The sequence below is a fragment of the Lepisosteus oculatus genome, chromosome 18 (genome assembly GCF_040954835.1).
Source record: "Lepisosteus oculatus isolate fLepOcu1 chromosome 18, fLepOcu1.hap2, whole genome shotgun sequence".
In the NCBI taxonomy this organism is placed as follows: Eukaryota; Metazoa; Chordata; class Actinopteri; order Semionotiformes; family Lepisosteidae; genus Lepisosteus; species Lepisosteus oculatus.
In genome coordinates, this window is record NC_090713.1 from 14,823,116 (window position 1) to 14,842,168 (window position 19,053).

A 19,053-nucleotide genomic window follows, 5' to 3' on the forward strand; every position below is an offset into this window, starting at 1 on the left:
AGGAATCCGTGAATGGAATCTGTCTCCCTATTCTAAAAATATATCTTCTGACCAGGAGAGACCAAGGGAGTTTTTTTAACCAAGGGAGTCTCTATTCAGGAAATCAGAGTTTCCTAAAAACAACAGAATGGCAAACTCTCTGAATAAGGTTTAAATAACTAGAAGCTGATCTTTACAGGTGACGGTGATCTTGACAAGCATGTCACACCACTGGTGTCAGTACCACTACAACTCGAAAAGCACCTCAGTTTCTTCAAAGCATCTGAGATCTGCATGAATGTTTTCATTAGATAGATGTTAACCACTGTCTCTTAAATTCTTAGCTCCTTCAAACAGCTGTATCAATATACTACATTTCATACTACATTTATACATTTCATTACCCTACACTGTACTGTTCAGTAATGAAACAGAAAATAAACAGTAATTAATAAAATTAAATCACTAAAGTGTTTCTCTGACATAACTACATTACACGTTTCTCACAATTTTCAGCAAAAAAGCTCAAGATGATGTGCAGAGGATAATGTTGAGCCTTACGTAACAAAGGAAAAGGATGTACCTGTATCAGGTCCACTCATAGTCTGCTTTTTTCAGGACTAAAATAGTCAATTTCTTTCAGGGTCTCCCAATGCTGTATGCTTTGACTCTTTAAATTGTCACCTGCTGAACACTGCGCTGAAGGGAAAAAATGGTCAATTTAAATAACTTAGAATTGCATTTAAAACCTAAGGAGTCTGTGACAGATTCCCCTTTGATGGTAGCTGTATGTTAGGGAATTGCACACATTAACTCCCGACTTGACATGACTGGATCTTTTGCGTTGCATGTGGACCTACTGTATATCATTGTACCATTTTACTCTAATAACTTTAACTGTATGGCTTTCTTGTACTTTATGAAAAAAGTAGTGAAATGAGGCCTCAACTCTGCCATTTTGGATGGTCTGCCCACTCTGTCTTGTTTTTTACTGGCAGGCTGACACAGAAACACTGTACCAGCTCAGGGTCTGACTCTCCTGAGCCGACAAGGACCGTTCACTCCCTAAATACTCACATAGTTAAACATGGCTTCACACAGGAGACACCAGTCCCCTAATAACCTCCTGCTGATTGAACACTCATTCTCCCCGGGTATTTAGAGTATCTATACATCTCCCTCTGGTATCCTAATATATACTTAGGTGTCCAGATCCAGGAGCCCTGTTACAGAGCTAAAAAAACTAAACTGTTTTAATAAGTAGCCTCTTCAAGGTCCAAGATTTCAATTTTACTGTTTCCTTGTTGTGGTAGTCCTCTGTTGGTCTAATATCTTTTTTACCTGTGCTTGTTGAAGTTCATTATACTCTGCTACTGTAAGATAAACTCGCTGCTGCAGCTGCTCCTGCAAGAGCCCAACTCTGATAGCCAGCTGCTGATCCTCAGTTAACTGTTCCCAGTTGCTGGAGCACATGTGTTCTTGTGGAGCTCTGAGACCCTGATCATGTAAACTCCACTGCTGCTTCAGCTGGGCTTCTTGAACCAGATCTTGCTCTGGTACTTTCTCTTCAGTCTTCTTATCTTTAGAAACCCTCATTAAATTGAGCTCAGTGCACACTGGGGTCCAGATGCTCTACTTTGTTGTTGCAACTGGTTCCCCATTTGAATTTCTACCCATCTACTTCTTCCTCCAACAGCAAAGGCTTATGCTGCTTATAAATACATTATGAAGCCTGCACTACACAAGAGTGGTATACAAAATCCTACATACATGTACTGTAAGAGTTTATGAAGTCCTAATAAGAAGATAAAAACTGTGAGAAAAAGTCCTACAAATGATTTTTTTTCCTCATGGCACCAGAGCACCGCCTTAGATAATATAGTATATAATAATAACCTTACAATGTGAGTTAACAATTGTGGCACTACATGCAGGAGGTGTGTTCAGTGTAATCCTTTGTAAGCTGCACTAATAAAAGATGGGCGGCAGCTGTGAGAACTCTTTAAAGGCACACTGAGCACCTCCCCGAAAAGCAGGGTGAGGATCTGTGCACCGGCAGTCCCAGAAGGGATTGTAACTGAGTGTGAGGCTGTTTCTTTTAGCCTGTCCTGTCTCTATACCGGGGCAGGCTTACCATTTTTCCACAATTAAAATTTTTATTTTTGGCCTTGCGCTCCCTTCCTGTTCTCCCAGACTGGACCCTGTTAAACAAGGTAAATCCAGTCTGGTCCCCGCCGCCAAGCGGGGTCTTTTTCCAGGCTAGACCACAGTTAGAGTCCAGCCTGGGCGCCACTCTACACAACGGTGCTGCGCTGCTTCACATAACGGCGCATTTTCTCACTAACCTCACAGACGGGGCACCGACCCACTCATTCACCGCAGCTCCTTCCACTACCGCATAGTTACACAAAATACATAACAAATTAAGCCAAGAATAATTAGAATGCTTATACGATGTATTATATAACCACCAACATAGCATGCTTATTTTTTCAATGTGAAAGTGCTAAGACATATAACATAACAACGTATAATATAGTCTACAATCAAAAAGTAAAATAAACACTAATGTACTAATGCTTCTGTACACTATTTGATGAAAGCAGCAAAAAATTATAGAAGTTTCACTGTACTGTATGATTAGGGTAGGAAAGTACTAATGGGTGAACATTATTTTTTTATTATTAAAATATAATCAACCTAATGTTAGACACAATGATTCATTAAAGATTCACTGTGCCTCCTGGCAGTTTTACAGAGTAGTGCAGTCCTGTATTTTTACATATTATTTGAAAAGAAAAAGATGCACAAAAATATAATGTAAAAATATTAAAACAAGGTAAAAATACTACATAGGTTTAAAAAGTTTGGAATATCAATGGTGCACTATACTGGTAGGTCAATTGCTTATGATTAGTGTTTGTTTCATATACTTCAGTAAATCTTATACAGAAATGACGTGTGAAATACAGAGCTTGTACTGTATATTTAGGATAAAAAAACAAGAAAAGATGTCATAAGGTTGATTGCAATTCTTAAAAATAAGTTAAAAGATAGGGAAAACAAATACATGAAGTATAATCTGTATATGATTTTCTGTTGGAAAAAAAGTCATTGTGATTTAACAGAAATGAACAAAAATGGACGCCTTTCTCTTATTAGTCTGTTAAACCTAGGGTTTACTTTGTTCACTCAGATAGCCCTTGTTTCTTGAATTTCATTACAGTTCATTATATTTCTCCTACAGTATATGTTACTGTTTTGTTACTTTATTTGTTCATAAATTTGTTAATCAAATAGATCTGATTCTGAAGGTGATTGGGTACACGTGAGCTAATTTAGAATCACTGCTACAAGAGGTGGGCTCTTATCCAACCAAGCTGTTTCAGATTCTAGATCTACTATTAATTTGCTAAAAAAGTTGTAGAATATTTTTCACTTGGATATTGAGGGGTAGGGTGTTTGATCTTTACTCTAAGGCAACTAAGGGTGACAATTTTGAAAGGGAGCTCTATAGACACTGTATATATATTCCTGTTGGTTTGCAGTGCACATTTTGCTGTTGTTTCAATAAATTACTTATTGTGTAATTTTAATCCATGTGTGAATATTGCTCTACTAATTCAATTTCTAATTGTTCCGGTAAATTCAACAATCACGTCAATACAGTGGATCGATATTTTAAATATTTTAAGGAATAGTAAATTGCAGTAAATATTATGACACCTTTGGCTTTTGCCACAATGGTCAGTCAGCATCTTGAACTACAGCTTGGCTTTCTGATACCCAGGATAGAGCAGAATCAGTCGTCAATCTAAGGAATGAAAATAAATCCCATGAGGAAATTGTCTTCATGAGAGGGTGTGTCTGTGAAGCTGTGAGAGACCAGGACATGACTATCAGAGGGCGATTAAAAATGAGGAGTCACTGCCGGAGCTCCAGCTAGGACAACTAATGGACTGTGTCTGTGACTCTTGACTTTATCTGTGTCCATCTGTTCTGATTGTGTCTCACACTCACACTCTCAATAGCTTGTGTCCCTGTAAGAGATCTGTCATCACATCACACTGTCACGATTTCTACTGCAGCCTCAGACTGTGTCTTTACTATCGTGTTCTTTCTGTTTTAGGGTGGCTGCAGACACTGAAAGACAAACACAAGGAAGCTCTAAAGACGCAGTTTGAAGTTGTGTCTGAGGGAATTGCTAAGCCAGGAGAGCAGACCCTCCTTGATGACATCTTTACACACGTGTGGATAACTGAGGGCAGCTGTGTTGAGGTGAATCATGGACATGAGGTCATGCAGGTAGAAACTGTCTCCAAAAGCACAAAATCAGAGATCCACTCCATCAAGTGCAGCGATATTTTCAAGCCACTGCCAGGACAGACCATTCCTACCAGGACTGTAATGATGAAGGGAGTCGCTGGCATTGGGAAAACATTCTCTGTGCAGAAATTCATTCTCGACTGGGCTACTGGAAAAGACAACCAGGACTTCGATTTTATATTTTTTCTTCCATTCTGTGAACTAAACTTGATCAAATCAGAAATGAGTTTACAGGAACTGGTTCTGTGTTTCTGTCCAGAGATCAAATTCTCTGATAATGTTTTAGATGGCCACAAAGTCCTGTTCATCTTTGACGGTCTGGATGAAAGCAGACATCCTTTGAACTTTAAAACAAACCAGAGGTGGTCTGATATGGAAAAGCAAGCTTCAGTGGACGTGTTGTTAACAAACCTCATCAAGAGGAACTTTCCTGTTAATTCTTCCATCTGGATCACTTCCAGACCGGCTGCAGCAGTTCTGATCCTTCCAGAGCTCATCAGCAGGGTGACAGAGGTCCAGGGATTTGAAGACCAGCAGAAGGAAGAGTACATCAGAAAGAAGTGTAAGAACAGAGCTCTAGCAGACAGAATTATTTCACATTTAAAGACACTGAGGAGTCTTTACATTTTGTGCTATGTTCCTGTTTTCTGCTGGATTGTAGTTACTGTTCTGGAGCACACTTTGGAAGAGAACAGTAGGGCAAATCCAACAGCACTGACAGATTTCTATACATACTTTCTGCTTGTCTTACTGACAGCAAAGGAACAAAAGGAAAAGAAAGAAACTGTCCTTAAAACAAATCAAGAAGTAATTCTGAAGCTGGGAAAGCTGGCATTTGAAAGTCTGGAGAAAAACATCATAGTGTTCTATGAAGAAGATCTGAAAAAATATGGCATTGATCTCAACAGCTCTTCCCTTTACTCAGGGGTGTGGAAGGAAATATTTAAACAAGATTCAGTCTTGTTTCAGGAAAAGGTGTACTGCTTTTTACACTTGACTGTCCAGGAGTATTTTGCAGCTCTGTATGTTTTAGGTTCCCATCAAAACAGCAATATTAACCCACTGGAGAAAGGAAACCCACCAGCTTCCACACTGTTCCACTTGAATAAAGTTGCACTTGGAAGAGCCATCCAGAGCAAGACTGGTCATCTTGATCTGTTTGTCCGATTCCTTTTGGGGATGTTAATGAAGAACAACCAGGAGCTTTTGAGGGGATTCCTGTCACACACACAAGATCATTCCAGTGACATCCAGAAAACAGCAGGATTCATCAAGGAACTCATTAGAAAAACTTCCTCTCCTGAAAGATACATGAACCTTTTCCACTGCCTGAGTGAACTGAAGGACAAGTCTTTAATGGATGAGTTCAATGTGACTCTGGATAAAGTAAAACATTCAGGACAAAGACTCTCACCTTCCCAGTGTTCAGCACTCGCCTATTTCTCACTGCTGTCTGAGAAAGAGATTGATGTCTTCAACATGAGTGAATATGTTACATCAGAGGAGTGTGTACGGAGATTGCTACCCGTGGCAAAGAAAACAAAAACCCTTAGGTAAGTACCTCAGATTTCCTTCATATACAGTACAAGGGCCAAACTGTCCCTGTGAGGTCTGCTGGCTGGTACTCAGTAAACAAATATATTAATCTTGTGCTCTAGCACACTTTTTATTTTTCAAAATTAAATCCTATAATGAACTACTTTAACTTTTTTTTAAATTAATTATTATTGATTCTACAGTATAATGCGAAAATATAAAGCTACTGGCAGTTTACCAAATGAAAAGCCCACAATTCGAACTTCAGACACTCCAGCTGCAGGTGTCGGCCCAACAGCTCACCACAAGCCTGACTGCACTCAATTGGCTTGCAGCCTGGAGCACACAGTCAGAGACGTGGCGGTCAGTGTCTCAGCGCTGAAGCAGCTCAGATTCAACAGCTGTCAAGACCAAGGTGACAGAGCTAGAGAACAGTAATAGAAGACAGAGGCTACGGATCGTGGACTTGTCTGACTCAATCAGGGGATCTCATGTTATTTTTTTCTCTTTTTTTGGAGCTTCTGGAGAAAGATCTACTTGAGCCCCCTGCTCTCATGTGCACAGTCCAGGGCCTCGCCCTGTCATCATGTGCTTTCACCTGTATGAAGTTAGGGAATCAGTGCTGATTTTTTCAGTTTATTTTATTGTCTAGTTTTTTAGTTATGTGGATATTGTTCATTACATTATGTCACTCTCCTTCACTGGCTAGTGTATTTTATATTATACCTTATACTGAATTGCAATTAATCAAATTAATACAGTCAACTTTGTGAGCTGGAATGTTGAAGGCTTAAATCATCCAGTAAAATTATTTAAGAATGAATGACAAGTGAAGGTAGGAATTGCATTCCTTCCAAAAACTTCTTCTTATGTCTGACCAATTTATGTCCGTGGGAATTGCACAAGTCAGACTTGCTACAGGCTGAAGCAGGCAAGGACTGTACAGAAGCAGCCACTATACCACACTGCGGTACACTGCCCACAGAAACGTCACTGGACAAAGAATATACAGTAGATAGCACTTATAATGTGTTAGACATTAGTGAAAACATTAGCTTTATTCAATCTGTTGTTAAATGCACCTAATATAGAATATTAATATGGATTCATGTAATAAAAAGGAAATGTTGGTAGCTGAAAATAACAAGTTTCTTAATGTTTTTGACAATATTAATTTATTATTTTAAATATATTTACATAGATGGTAGTGGTAGCGTATTCTACGTTCTTCATGTGCAAAGACATGGAATTGTTTAACTCTGTGACTTGTGGTTATTTTGGAAATATTTTGACGTGCTTGTTTTAAATACATTTTGCTGTTGTTATTGTTGTAATGGAATTGAAAGGCTTGTGAACTGAGTGATGTTTTGGTTGAGTGGTAGAATTTTCACCTGTGAACCAGAAGCTCCACGGATCAGGTCATGCCCAATACATCATTGCTTTTAGTTAATAGACTCTTTCTTCGATAGTAAAATACAATAAGGTGTACTATATTGACTTATTATTTTTATATATCACAGTTTAACATTAAAAAAGTATACTAATAAATGATTAATGTATGTTAGTTAGCAAAATGTGAATAATGTGAGTGAAAACTTGTTCTACCAGATGTTCAGAGAGAGAGTCAGAGAATTTAAAGATTAAACAGAAATCACAATTGTGGTTTTTAAATGCCTATTTGTTTTTAATATTAATTATTAAAGCCACTACACATAATATATTTTTAAATAAGTGATATCTAATATAAAAGAGAGGAATTAATAAGACAAAAATTACAAACTGTTTTAATGTTGTGCTACAATCTCTCTTGTTCCCCTTCTTCTCCACTTTGATTATGAGGATGCTGGGACCCCTGCAGGTTGAGAAATGTGGGAAAGTGGAGGAGGTGTGCGACAGGCAAAACACGAAAAAAGAGGATTTGATATCATGAGAATTTCAGTGAGACAGGTCATGCTGTAATATGCGTGGACAGTTTAAACTGAATAGCAGTTCTTTTCAGTGTAGTAACATGAGCATGCTTAAACTTAAACAATCTTTAACCATCAAATTTGAAATCTTTTAATACAGAAGTTATTAACCTATTTCATACTTACATGCGATTTGGGGAAGGGTGTGTCCAGCAAGTGTTTAATGAGCATCAGGAGTCTATTTCGCAAAGTGAGAGTACTCAACCAAATAGCTTTAGTAAATTGACAAAAGTCTGTACTTTCAGGTTTCATACAACAAGATCAAATTGTATTTGGTTAAGTAACTACAATAGCTCTTGGAATTCATGTATGAACTGGCTTCATCACTATGTTCTCCTTCCCACTGATAGCTGATGTGTGGCGAGCATACTGTCACTTTTGCTGCCTTTGCATTATCAAGTGGTTGCTACACACTGGTCCTGGTGGAGGATAGTCTCCATTATCTGTAAGTGCTTTGAGTGGAGTGTCCCTACTGCAGTTCAGTCCGTTTTGAAACTCTTAAGATGTATCAGTTTGCTTCCATTCATACTGTAGGTAATATGCTTTTCCTGCGGGAAAAATGTGGAAGAGCAGGAGAGGAAGCATGAGAAAGGTGCAGTCCACTGCTGTTAGTCATAGAAATGTTAGACAGTGAAATACAATGTTTTTTTTAAGCCATTGTGTCTAATATATTTTTATAATGAAAATCTTTGACTCATTCTCTAATAATGTCAACATAGTACACATTTAATATTATTTTTATTTATTTTATATATCAGTCTGTTAAATATTCACATTACATTCACAGTCTCTTAATCCTTTTGCAGATGGCTGCCAAGTTTCACTCTTTTGTGTCACCATTTGTACATATGATGAGAATGATACAGCTCTGTGAAAGTTGTCCACCCCCCCCCCCAAATGAAACAAACGATGAAACCCACCACGTTTGTTAATGCTCTGTTAGTGCTGTTTTGTGCCACTGAATGTAGTGTTTGTGATGTTTTCGTTTTCAAGATATAGCACCTTTTTCGGGGGTGTGATGTCACTCAGCTCCCCTAAAATGCTGCAAGGAACCGAACAGGTCTTATTGATTAGTGCTGTGTTTGTGCCATTGAAAGTGGCTTTCTAGCTGCTTTCATCCCCAAGACATAGTGCCTTAATTTTGGGTAATTACATGACTATGTATGACAATCTTGAGTGGTAGCAACACATTCTGGGCAGTTCAGGCACTGAATTACTGATTGAGAGTATAACAATGTTTGTAATTTTTTGTCTGTCTGGCCTTTGACGGATATTTTGCATTTGAATACCAGTATTTTCTTTGTGTCTATGTGAACAGTAAATTTAAATAATCTCCAATATCATACTATAACTGCAAGAGTTGTCGTTTCAGCCTAAAAAGCTAAAAAAAATAGCTTTAACTGTCATGTCATAATACTTTGTAGCTGTCAGTGTCAGTATTTCTTTAAACCGAAGAAGTAATCAGTTTTTCATTGTGTCCTTTTTAAATATGCAATTCAAAAAACATCTAAATGCTTCAACTCGTCTTTTGATTTATGTATTTAAAAAAGTTACAATGAGCAACTTCCCCCATTAAAAGACCATTGTTGTACTTCTATTTTCTGCAAAGCAAATACATAAATGTGGAAGAGTACGAGGAAATTGGATTATATGTTTTTGTATGAGCACTGTACGTACTACAGTACATTGAATAGCACTGGAATCACTACCACATCAAATATATAGACCAATAATACTTGAAAATATTTTTGTTAATTAAACAACATTTGAAGAATGTCTTCTGTATAGTATTTGAATTGGAACATTTGTAAAGTTATGCATCTGCCAATCCAACCATTTTCTAGCTGCTCTATCTAGTACAGTGCTGTGGGGGAGCTGGAGCTTATCCTGGCAGTCAACTGCCACAAAGCAGGGTACAACCTGGACGAGATGCCAGTCCGTTGCAGAGCACACACAGATACAGACATGCACACATTCTCACCAGGACTCATTTCCCAGAAGCCAATTAAACTACCAGTAAGTCTTCGAACTGTTGAAGGAGATGGAAACACCGAGGGGAAACCCATGTTAACACGAGGAAAACATGTAAATGGCACACCAGGAACTGAACCCTTTCAATTGAGCTACCTTAAATGACACAAACAGTCACAAATGGAGCAGTAACGAATGAGACCGGTTCAGCTCTACACTTTGTTGGGGGGGGGGGGGGGGCTGAGTGACGTAACCCATCCCCTGTAAAAATAAGAAACTAGACATTGAAAAATGGAAGGAGCACAAACACTAGTGCCAGATCATCTAGGTACTGCCACCTTGTGTCAGAGAGGCGAAAGGTAGCTGGACCCAGTTACTCTGTGACCTGCATGGGGAGCTCCATAGATGTCTGAGCTGGATATGCCTGGAGTCTGTCCTGGGAAAGTAGAAGTTTGTGTCCAAGCATGAAGGTGGCTGGTGAGCTGCCAGCTCTATGGCGAGCTGTGTGGCCATGTGGTGGAGCAGTGTATGGAAGAGTTCAAGTTCAATGGAAATTGATTCAGTGAGCTCATACAATTAAAGAATGCAAATGCAAATATACAACAAATTCAATAATGGAGTGCATCCACTCAGCATATTCACAAAACATCCTAAACTCACACCTTTAATACAATAATAACAGTGAGATAAGTATCAGTAGGGCCTAATAGAGCCATGCAAAAATATCAGAGTTGAAATGCAGAATATATGCATCTCACAGCCTCCAAATAGGTGCTGTTATAGACCTAGTAGTCCTTGTCTTAATAGACCTAATCTACTTGTCAGAGGGGAGAGAAGTAGATAGAGGTTGGGCAGTGTGGGAAGGGTTAGCAAGGATCTTCAGAGCTTTGCATTTCAGAGTGAGTCCACAGAAGGAAGGTGACATCCTATAGTTTTGAAAGTGATATACACTACTCTCTCTACCTGCTTCTTGTCCTGGGCAGAAGTGTTGCCATACCACATAGTGATGCAGAAGGCCAAAACACTCCTGATGACAGATCTCTGTAAAAGAGGTTTAATGCTTCCTTTGACACTCCAAACGTCTTTAACTGTCTCAGGAAGAAGAGCCTGTGGTGAGCTTTCTTGACCATAATGGGTGTGTTGACCTCCCATTTTATAGTGTTGGAGATGATGGTGCCCAGGAACTTAAATTTGTCCACCACCTTTACAGCCTGACCATTGATGAGTAGTGGTGAGAGTTTACTTTGCTAAAGGTCCACCACAAGATCTTTTATTTTGCTCACATTTAGTTCGAGATCGAGGTTGCACTGTTCAACTTATTGAGCTATTTAATTTCATTGTACTGACTCACCATTGTTTGTGATGAGGCCTGCGAAAGCAGTGTTATCAGCTTTTTGACTGAGCCTTAATGTGAAATAGTCATTTGTGTTCAGATAGTAAAGCATAAGTGATCAGACACAACCCTGAGGAGTTCCTGTGCTCAGAGTGAGAGGCTTAAAAATGGTACCTTCAGCTTCACCAGCTGCTTCCTATCAGAAAGGAAATCCAGTGGTCAATAGCATAGAGTCTGATCAATACCCACATCTGCTAGCTTATCTAAAAGCTTGAGAGGGGTGATCGTGTTAAAAGCAGAACTGCAGTCAATAAAGAGGACCTGACTGCTTCTAGATGTTGAAATATGTCATGGAGCCCCAGGAAAACTGCATCCTCCACTGACCTGTTTGCTCTATAGGCTTACTAGCCTGGGGTCCATGTGCAGTTTAGACAGGAAGTTGGCTATAAGTCATTCCAAAACTTTCATAATAATAGACATCAAGAATACTGATCTGTAGTTATTGAGGCAACTCACAGTGAATTTCTTAGGTACTGGTATTAGTAATCATCTTAAAGCAGTGTGGTACCTTAGCCTGTTTAAGGGATCAATTGAAAATACCTGTAAACATAGGAGCAAGCTGAGTGGCATGATATTTTGGTATAGCTCAACCAAGACTCAAACTCAGCGGACACAGACTGCAGCCCATTGTTGGCGGTTATGGCCTAGTGGGCAAAGAGGGAATCCAGGAAGTCAGTGACCGCTTCAATAGTGACCGATAGAGATGGGGACACTATACTGTAAAAAGGCACTCTACTTCAGATGAGAGGTTAAACCAAGGTCCTGACTCTCTGTGGTCATAAACAATCCCAGGGCGTTTCTCAAAAAGAGTAGGGGTGTAACCCCAGTGTCCTGGCCAAATTTCCCTTTGGCCTTTACCCATCATGGCCTCCTAATAACCCCAATCTCTGACCTGGGTTCATCACTCTGCTCTCCTCCCCACTGAAAGCTGCAGTGTGGGGAGTGTACTTGTGCACTATGGCTGCCATTGCTATATAAAAAGCGCTATATAAGTGTAAGGAATTATCTTCTGGAAACAGCTGAGGTGGAAGCTACTGTAAGTACAAAAGGCACCCTGGTGTAGCAGAGGACATCAGCATGAATGATGAAAGCTGAGGTTCCAACTGTAAGGGTGTAGAGTAACCTGAAGTGAATTTTGTGAAAACAAAGAAGCTGGAGAATTGTGTGGTGAGCTCCTCCACTGTGGGGATTGGGTACTTGTCTGGTATAACAGCTTTGTTCACTGCGCTCAGGTCCACACAGATTCACAGGCCTCCTGTCTTCTTCCTGGCCATTACCAGATTGGATACCCATGGGGAGGCATCAACCAGTTCAGGTGGTTGGTGTGGAGTAGGGGCTGGAGAGGCATTTGGTCCTTCCATTGATGATGTACAAGCCCAGTCTTTGACTTTGATAGAGCTGTAGCTGTGGTAGTTCCACACCAGGATTGGGAACGGCTGTAATGCAGGGTCTAAAGAGAAACAGAGCCTAACCGAGCCAGTAATGGGTACAAGGCAGCATATACTGGTCAGAACACTTTTCGGAACCCCAGTCATCACAGGACACACAGACACAAATGCTCTGAGAAAAGGGCACATTTTCCCAAAAATTAATTAACCCACTAGTATGCCTTCTGACTGTGGGAGGGAACCGAAACACCTGGAGGACATCTACGGGAGCATGCAGACTTCATGCAGATAGCACTCCAGGAATTAAACTCAGGGCCCCAGCACTGCAAGGCAACAGTGCTCACCCCCACTCCATCGTGCTCCCATCCTCTCAAATCACGTAGATGTCAGATTTTATCTGTACTGCCTCCCAGGTGATGCTATTAATGTAGGGTCATCCCTCTATAGTGCCTCCTCTCTAGCCTAGCTTGCTCATGTCCCTGCTCTTACTGTAATAGAGTCTCATACCTTAGAGGAATGGTCTCTGGACACAGCTGAGGGGAAAGCTCTTATCACGATTCACACTCCCGCGTGCACCTCCCGGTGTACACACCTGCGCCGCTATTAGCAATTAGCCCTGTACTCCCTGTTTTCCCATATAAACCCGTTCTCTCCATTCACTCCTTGCTCACTGTTGAGATAGTCGTAGCTTTCTCTTGTGCGCTTTTCTTTATTTACTATTTACTGTTTGTTGTTTGTTGTTTTTTTGTTGTTGTTTACTGTTTTGTTTTTTTCACGTATCCAACATGCAATTCTTAGGCTACATCATTTCCAAGACAGAAGCCATTAAGGACTGGCCCACCCCTAAGAACTTGATGCAAATTCAGCGCTTTCTGGGCTTTGCCAATTGTTACTGCCGCTTTATCAGGGACTTCAGTTCTGTCACAGCCCCCATTACCTTTTTGACCCGCAAGGGTCCCAGGCAAGGCAAGTGGTCCCCCGAAGCCGACCACGCCTTTCTCCACTTAAAACACCTTTTCACCTTTGCCCCCCTCCTCCCCCACCTGGACCCCTTTGCCTTTCGTCCTGGAAGTCAATGCCTCTGCTCATGGAGTTGGCACCATTCTATCCCAACGTCATGGAGACAAGGGCATCCTTCACACCTGTGCCTTTCTTTCTCGAAGACTATCCCCTGCCGAGTTGAATTACGATGTGGGTGACAGGGAACTACTTGCCATCAAGTAGTTCAGGTGGGTAGCTGCGTCAGCATGCGTAGGCTGCAAAGGAACAAGTAATAGGTTTATTCCATGCTGAAAAAAAGAAGAAAGAGAACACAACGTTTCGGCCGTGGAGCCTTCTTCAGGTGTGCTTATTAACAGGTGTGGAGAAGGTGTGCTTCTCCACACCTGAAGAAGGCTCCACGGCCGAAACGTTGTGTTCTCTTTCTTCTTTTTTTCAGCATGGAATAAACCTATTACTTGTTCCTTTACTTGCCATCAAGCTCGCTCTCGAAGAGTGGAGACACTGGCTGGAGGGGGCCCTGCATCCCTTCACCGTTCTCACCGACCACAATAATCTGTCCTACCCTCAGTCAGCAAAGAAGCTTAATCCCCGGCGGTGGTCCCTATTCTTCACCTGATTTAACTTCTTTATCTCCTACAACCCTGGCTCCAAGAATGTCAAGGCTGATGCCCTTACCCGCCTGCATGACCCTCCTAATGCTGAGAGACCTCCTGAACCCATTATTCCCCCTCATAAGTTTATTGCCGCCATCCGCTGCGACATTGAGGACCTCGTGCGACGCCCTCAGTCCAACCAGCCGTACCCCCCCAGTGCCCCACGGATAAACTTTTCGTTCCTGACTATGTTTGCGCCGACATCCTCTGCTGGATTCATGACTCTCTCTTCACCGGACACCCTGGAGTTCGCCACAGCTGAGAGCTCATCTCCGCTCACTTCTGATGGCCCTCTCTCAAAACTGACATTACCGACTATGTTAAGGCTTGCCCGACTTGTGCCAGGATCAAGAGTCCTCATCTCAAGAAAGCTGGTCTCCTTCAACCCCTCCCCATTCCCAGGCGTCCTTGGTTTCACATCGCCGTGGACTTCCTCACTGACCTTCCGTTAAGTCAAGGCAAGTCTTTAATTATGGTCTATTACGGATAGATTCTCCCACTTACCTCGTTACCCACTGCCCAGGAAAAAGCTGACATCTTCGTCCTCCAGGTCTTTAGACTCCACGACTTACCGTCTGATATTGTCTCTGCCAGAGGTCCCCAGTTTACATCCCATTTTTGGAAAACCTTCTGCAAAGCTCTAGGCACCTCCGTCTCCCTTACCACCAGCTACCACCCCGAAACTAATGGCCAGACCGAGCGCCTGAACCAGGACCTTTTAACTTCCCTGCGTGCTTATGTTTCCGCATCCCAGGACAACTGGACCTCCCTGCTACCTTGGGCAGAATACGCTCATAACTCCCTCTTCTCCTCCTCCACCAGCATCTCACCCTTCCTCTGCTCCTTGGGATATCAACCCTCTCTCCTGCCTATTACCAGCCCCGACTCGGATGTCCCCTTGGTACGTCAATATGTGTCTTCTCTCGGGAAGCTCTGGAAAACAGTCCGGTCCTCACTTTTGAAAACCTCATGTCAGTATAAGAGGGCAGCTGACAAGCACCGAAGACCCTTCCCCAGGCTCCGTAGAGGACAGTTCGTTTGGCTTTCCACCAAGAATATCCCTTTACGCCAACCCTCTGCCAAATTGGGACCCTGTATTATCGTCCCTTTCCGGGTCGTTTCTAGGAATACCCTGGTTTCTTTTCGTCTTGCTCTCCCCCCTTCCCTCCGGATACACCCTACCTTTCACGTCTCTTTTCTTAAACCTTACCATCATTCCCCCCTCTCTAGATCTCAACCTCAGCTGGCTCCACCCCGACTTATCGACTCCCACCTTTACTGTTAATAAGATTTTGGATTCTCTTTGGCACACAGGGCAGCGCTAGTACCTTGTGGACTGGGAAGGATACGGGCCGGAGGACAGATCTTGGATTCCGGAGCAGGACATCCTAGATAAATCCTTCATCAAGTCCTTCCATCAATCTACGGTGTCCGGAGCTGCCCGTGGGGGGGGGGGGTACTGTCACGAACGACACTCCCACGTGCACCTCCGGGCGTACACACCTGCGCCTGCTATTAGCAATTAGCCCTGCACTCCCTGTTTTCCCATATAAACCCGTTCTCTACATTCACTCCTGCCTAACTGTTGAGATAGTCATAGCTTTCTCTTGTGCGCTTTTCTTCATATACTGTTTACTGGATTCCGACCCTGCGCTGCCTCCGACCTTGACCTCGTCTCTGCCTCGCATCTCTTGGATTTGTTTACCTCGCTCCCTCGATCTCTAGACTCTCGACCCTGCTCTGCCTACCTCCTCGACTCCGTCTCTGCCTCGTGTCTCTTGGATTTGGTTACCTCGCATTTTAACCACTGGATTCCTGACCTAGCCTGACCTAACCTAACCCCGACCTTGTACTTTGTCTCTCGTCTCTTGGAAGTCTAACCTGATTCCTTTTAGCACCGCATAGGGTCCGATCATCTATACCACTAGTCCACATTGATTAGTGTGACAGCTCTGTGCAGGCTGTGCACAGATCTCGGCTGTCTGCACTCCCTCACACTCCCCAGAGAACTCGTTTGGGGTGCAGTAGGATACACACCCTGCCTGGGGATGCCTGTACAGATCTCCCTCAGTAAAACAGCTGATGGTCTGCATCCTGCTTCCCTCAGATTTCCCTTTCAGCTGCATTTCTGCATCTCAGCTGCATATTTTCAAATGTCCTTCAATCTACAAATCATCTTTTCTCTGTGAAAGAAATCAATCATTACTCGTCTTCCAAAAACTGCCAGGTCAACTGAGCTTAACAGCTACAGGCCAGCTGCTCTTACATCTCTCCCATGAAAAGTCTGGAGAGAATCTTAAAGCATTACATTACAAAAAACTCACAAGACCTCATTGACCCCCTGCAGTTTGCATATAGAGAAAGGAGGGGGCAGACAATGCAATACTCACATTGTTAAATCCGGTCTATCAGCAACTTGATCAAGCAAGGTCATATGTAAGGATATTATCTGTTGACTTTCTCTCTGCTTTTAACACAATACAACAATTGCAGCTTTCATAGACACTCTCAGAACATCACGCTAAACAGTACAGTGCCTTGCGAAAGTATTCGGCCCCCTTGAACTTTTCAACCTTTTGCCACATTTCAGGCTTCAAACATAAAGATATAAATTTTTTATTTTATGTGAAGAATCACCAACAAGTGGGACACAATTGTGAAGTGGAACGAAATCTATTGGATTTTTGAAACTTTTTTAACTAATAAAAAAATGAAAAGTGGGGCGTGCAAAATTATTCGGCCCCTTTACTTTCAGTGCAGCAAACTCACTCCAGAAGTTCAGCGAGGATCTCTGAATGATCCAATGTTGTCCTAAATGACTGATGGTGATAAATAGAATCCACCTGTGTGTAATCAAGTCTCTGTATAAATGCACCTGCTCTGTGATAGTCTCAAGGTTCTGTTGAAAGCGCAGAGAGCATCATGAAGACCAAGGAACACACCAGGCAGGTCCGTAATACTGTTGTGGAGAAGTTTAAAGCCGGATTTGGATACAAAAAGATTTCCCAAGCTTCAAACATCCCAAGGAGCACTGTGCAAGCGATCATCTTGAAATGGAAGGAGTATCAGACCACTGCAAATCTACCAAGACCTGGCCGTCCCTCTAAACTTTCAGCTCAGACAAGGAGAAGACTGATCAGAGATGCAGCCAAGAGGCCCACGATCACTCTGGATGAACTGCAGAGAACTACAGCTGAGGTGGGAGAGTCTGTCCATAGGACAACAATCAGTCTTACACTGCACAAATCTGGCCTTTATGGAAGAGTGGCAAGAAGAAAGCCATTTCTCAAAGATATCCATAAAAAGTCTCGTCTAAAGTTTGCCACAAGCCACCTGGGAGACACCCCAAACATGTGGAAGAAGGTGCTCTGGTCAGATGAAACCAAAATCGAACTTTTTGGCCACAATGCAAAACGATATGTTTGGCGTAAAAGCAACACAGCTCATCACCCTCAACACACCATCCCCACTGTCAAACATGGTGGTGGCAGCATCATGGTTTGGGCCTGCTTTTCTTCAGCAGGGACAGGGAAGATGGTTAAAATTGAGGGGAAGATGGATGCAGCCAAATACAGGACCATTCTGGATGAAAACCTGTTGGAGTCTGCAAAAGACCTGAAACTGGGACAGAGATTTATCTTCCAACAAGACAATGATCCCAAACATACAGCAAAATCTACAAAGGAATGGTTCACAAATAAACGTATCCAGGTGTTTGAATGGCCAAGTCAAAGTCCAGATCTGAATCCAATCGAGAATTTGTGGAAAGAGCTGAAAACTGCTGTTCACAAACGCTCTCCATCCAACCTCACTGAGCTCGAGCTGTTTTGCAAGGAAGAATGGGCAAGAATTTCAGTCTCTCGATGTGCAAAACTGATAGAGACATACCCCAAGCGACTTGCAGCTGTAATCGCAGCAAAAGGTTGCTCTACAAAGTATTAACGCAAGGGGGCCGAATAATTTTGCACGCCCCACTTTTCATTTTTTTATTAGTTAAAAAAGTTTCAAAAATCCAATAGATTTTGTTCCACTTCACAATTGTGTCCCACTTGTTGGTGATTCTTCACATAAAATAAAAAAATTATATCTTTATGTTTGAAGCCTGAAATGTGGCAAAAGGTTGAAAAGTTCAAGGGGGCCGAATACTTTCGCAAGGCACTGTATATTGATAAGTTACTGTAAGTCCTAAACGTCTTAACAAATAGGACTCAACAGTTCAAACTGGGGAACTGGTTAATTAGACATTCGCTGTGCTTCCACTGGATCACGACAGGGCTCTGTTTTGTCTCCCTTACTGCCCTTTTTGTACATTTCATTAAGGACATTATATGAAGATTAAGGACACAGCCCTGGTCAGTTTACCAGGAACCCAGAAAACCATCATTGACCCATTCTAAATAACCGTACTAAATGGTGTGAAGAGTTCTCATTACAGGTAATGTTTTAAAAACAAAGGAGCTGGTCATTGATTTTAAGAAAAATGCAACACCGCTCCAATCTACACTGACTAATGGTCAGACTGTCAAAAGTGTCAATGACTACAGGTATACAGGACTGGCCAGAGAAAAAACTGAGTTAGGACAAATGCTGCAACACCATTTATAAAAAAAAAAACTCAACAGAGACTCTTTTCTAAGTAAGCTTAGCAATTTCAAGGTAGATACTGTAGAACCATGCTATCACTTTTCTTCAAGTCTTTGATTGAAAGTGTATTAACATACTGTCTCACTTGCTGGTTTGGTAACATCAGTACCGTTGATTGTAATAGCCTGAAAAAACTAGTCAAATTAAGAAGCAAATAATTGTGGCAAATCAAATCACTTTAAATATCCTCTTCA

At 41.8% G+C, this 19,053-nt stretch overlaps 1 protein-coding gene across 1 annotated transcript in view; it reads left to right on the forward strand.

Annotated features, from left to right (window-relative positions):
• LOC138223909 (uncharacterized) overlaps nucleotides 1-19,053 on the forward strand; it is a 235,954-nt gene that overhangs the window by 61,608 nt on the left and 155,293 nt on the right. Inside the window, exon 7 of the mRNA XM_069180089.1 lies at nucleotides 4,109-5,858. Coding sequence (XP_069036190.1) covers nucleotides 4,109-5,858 — 1,750 coding nt within the window. The remainder of the gene's footprint in view (nucleotides 1-4,108; nucleotides 5,859-19,053) is intronic.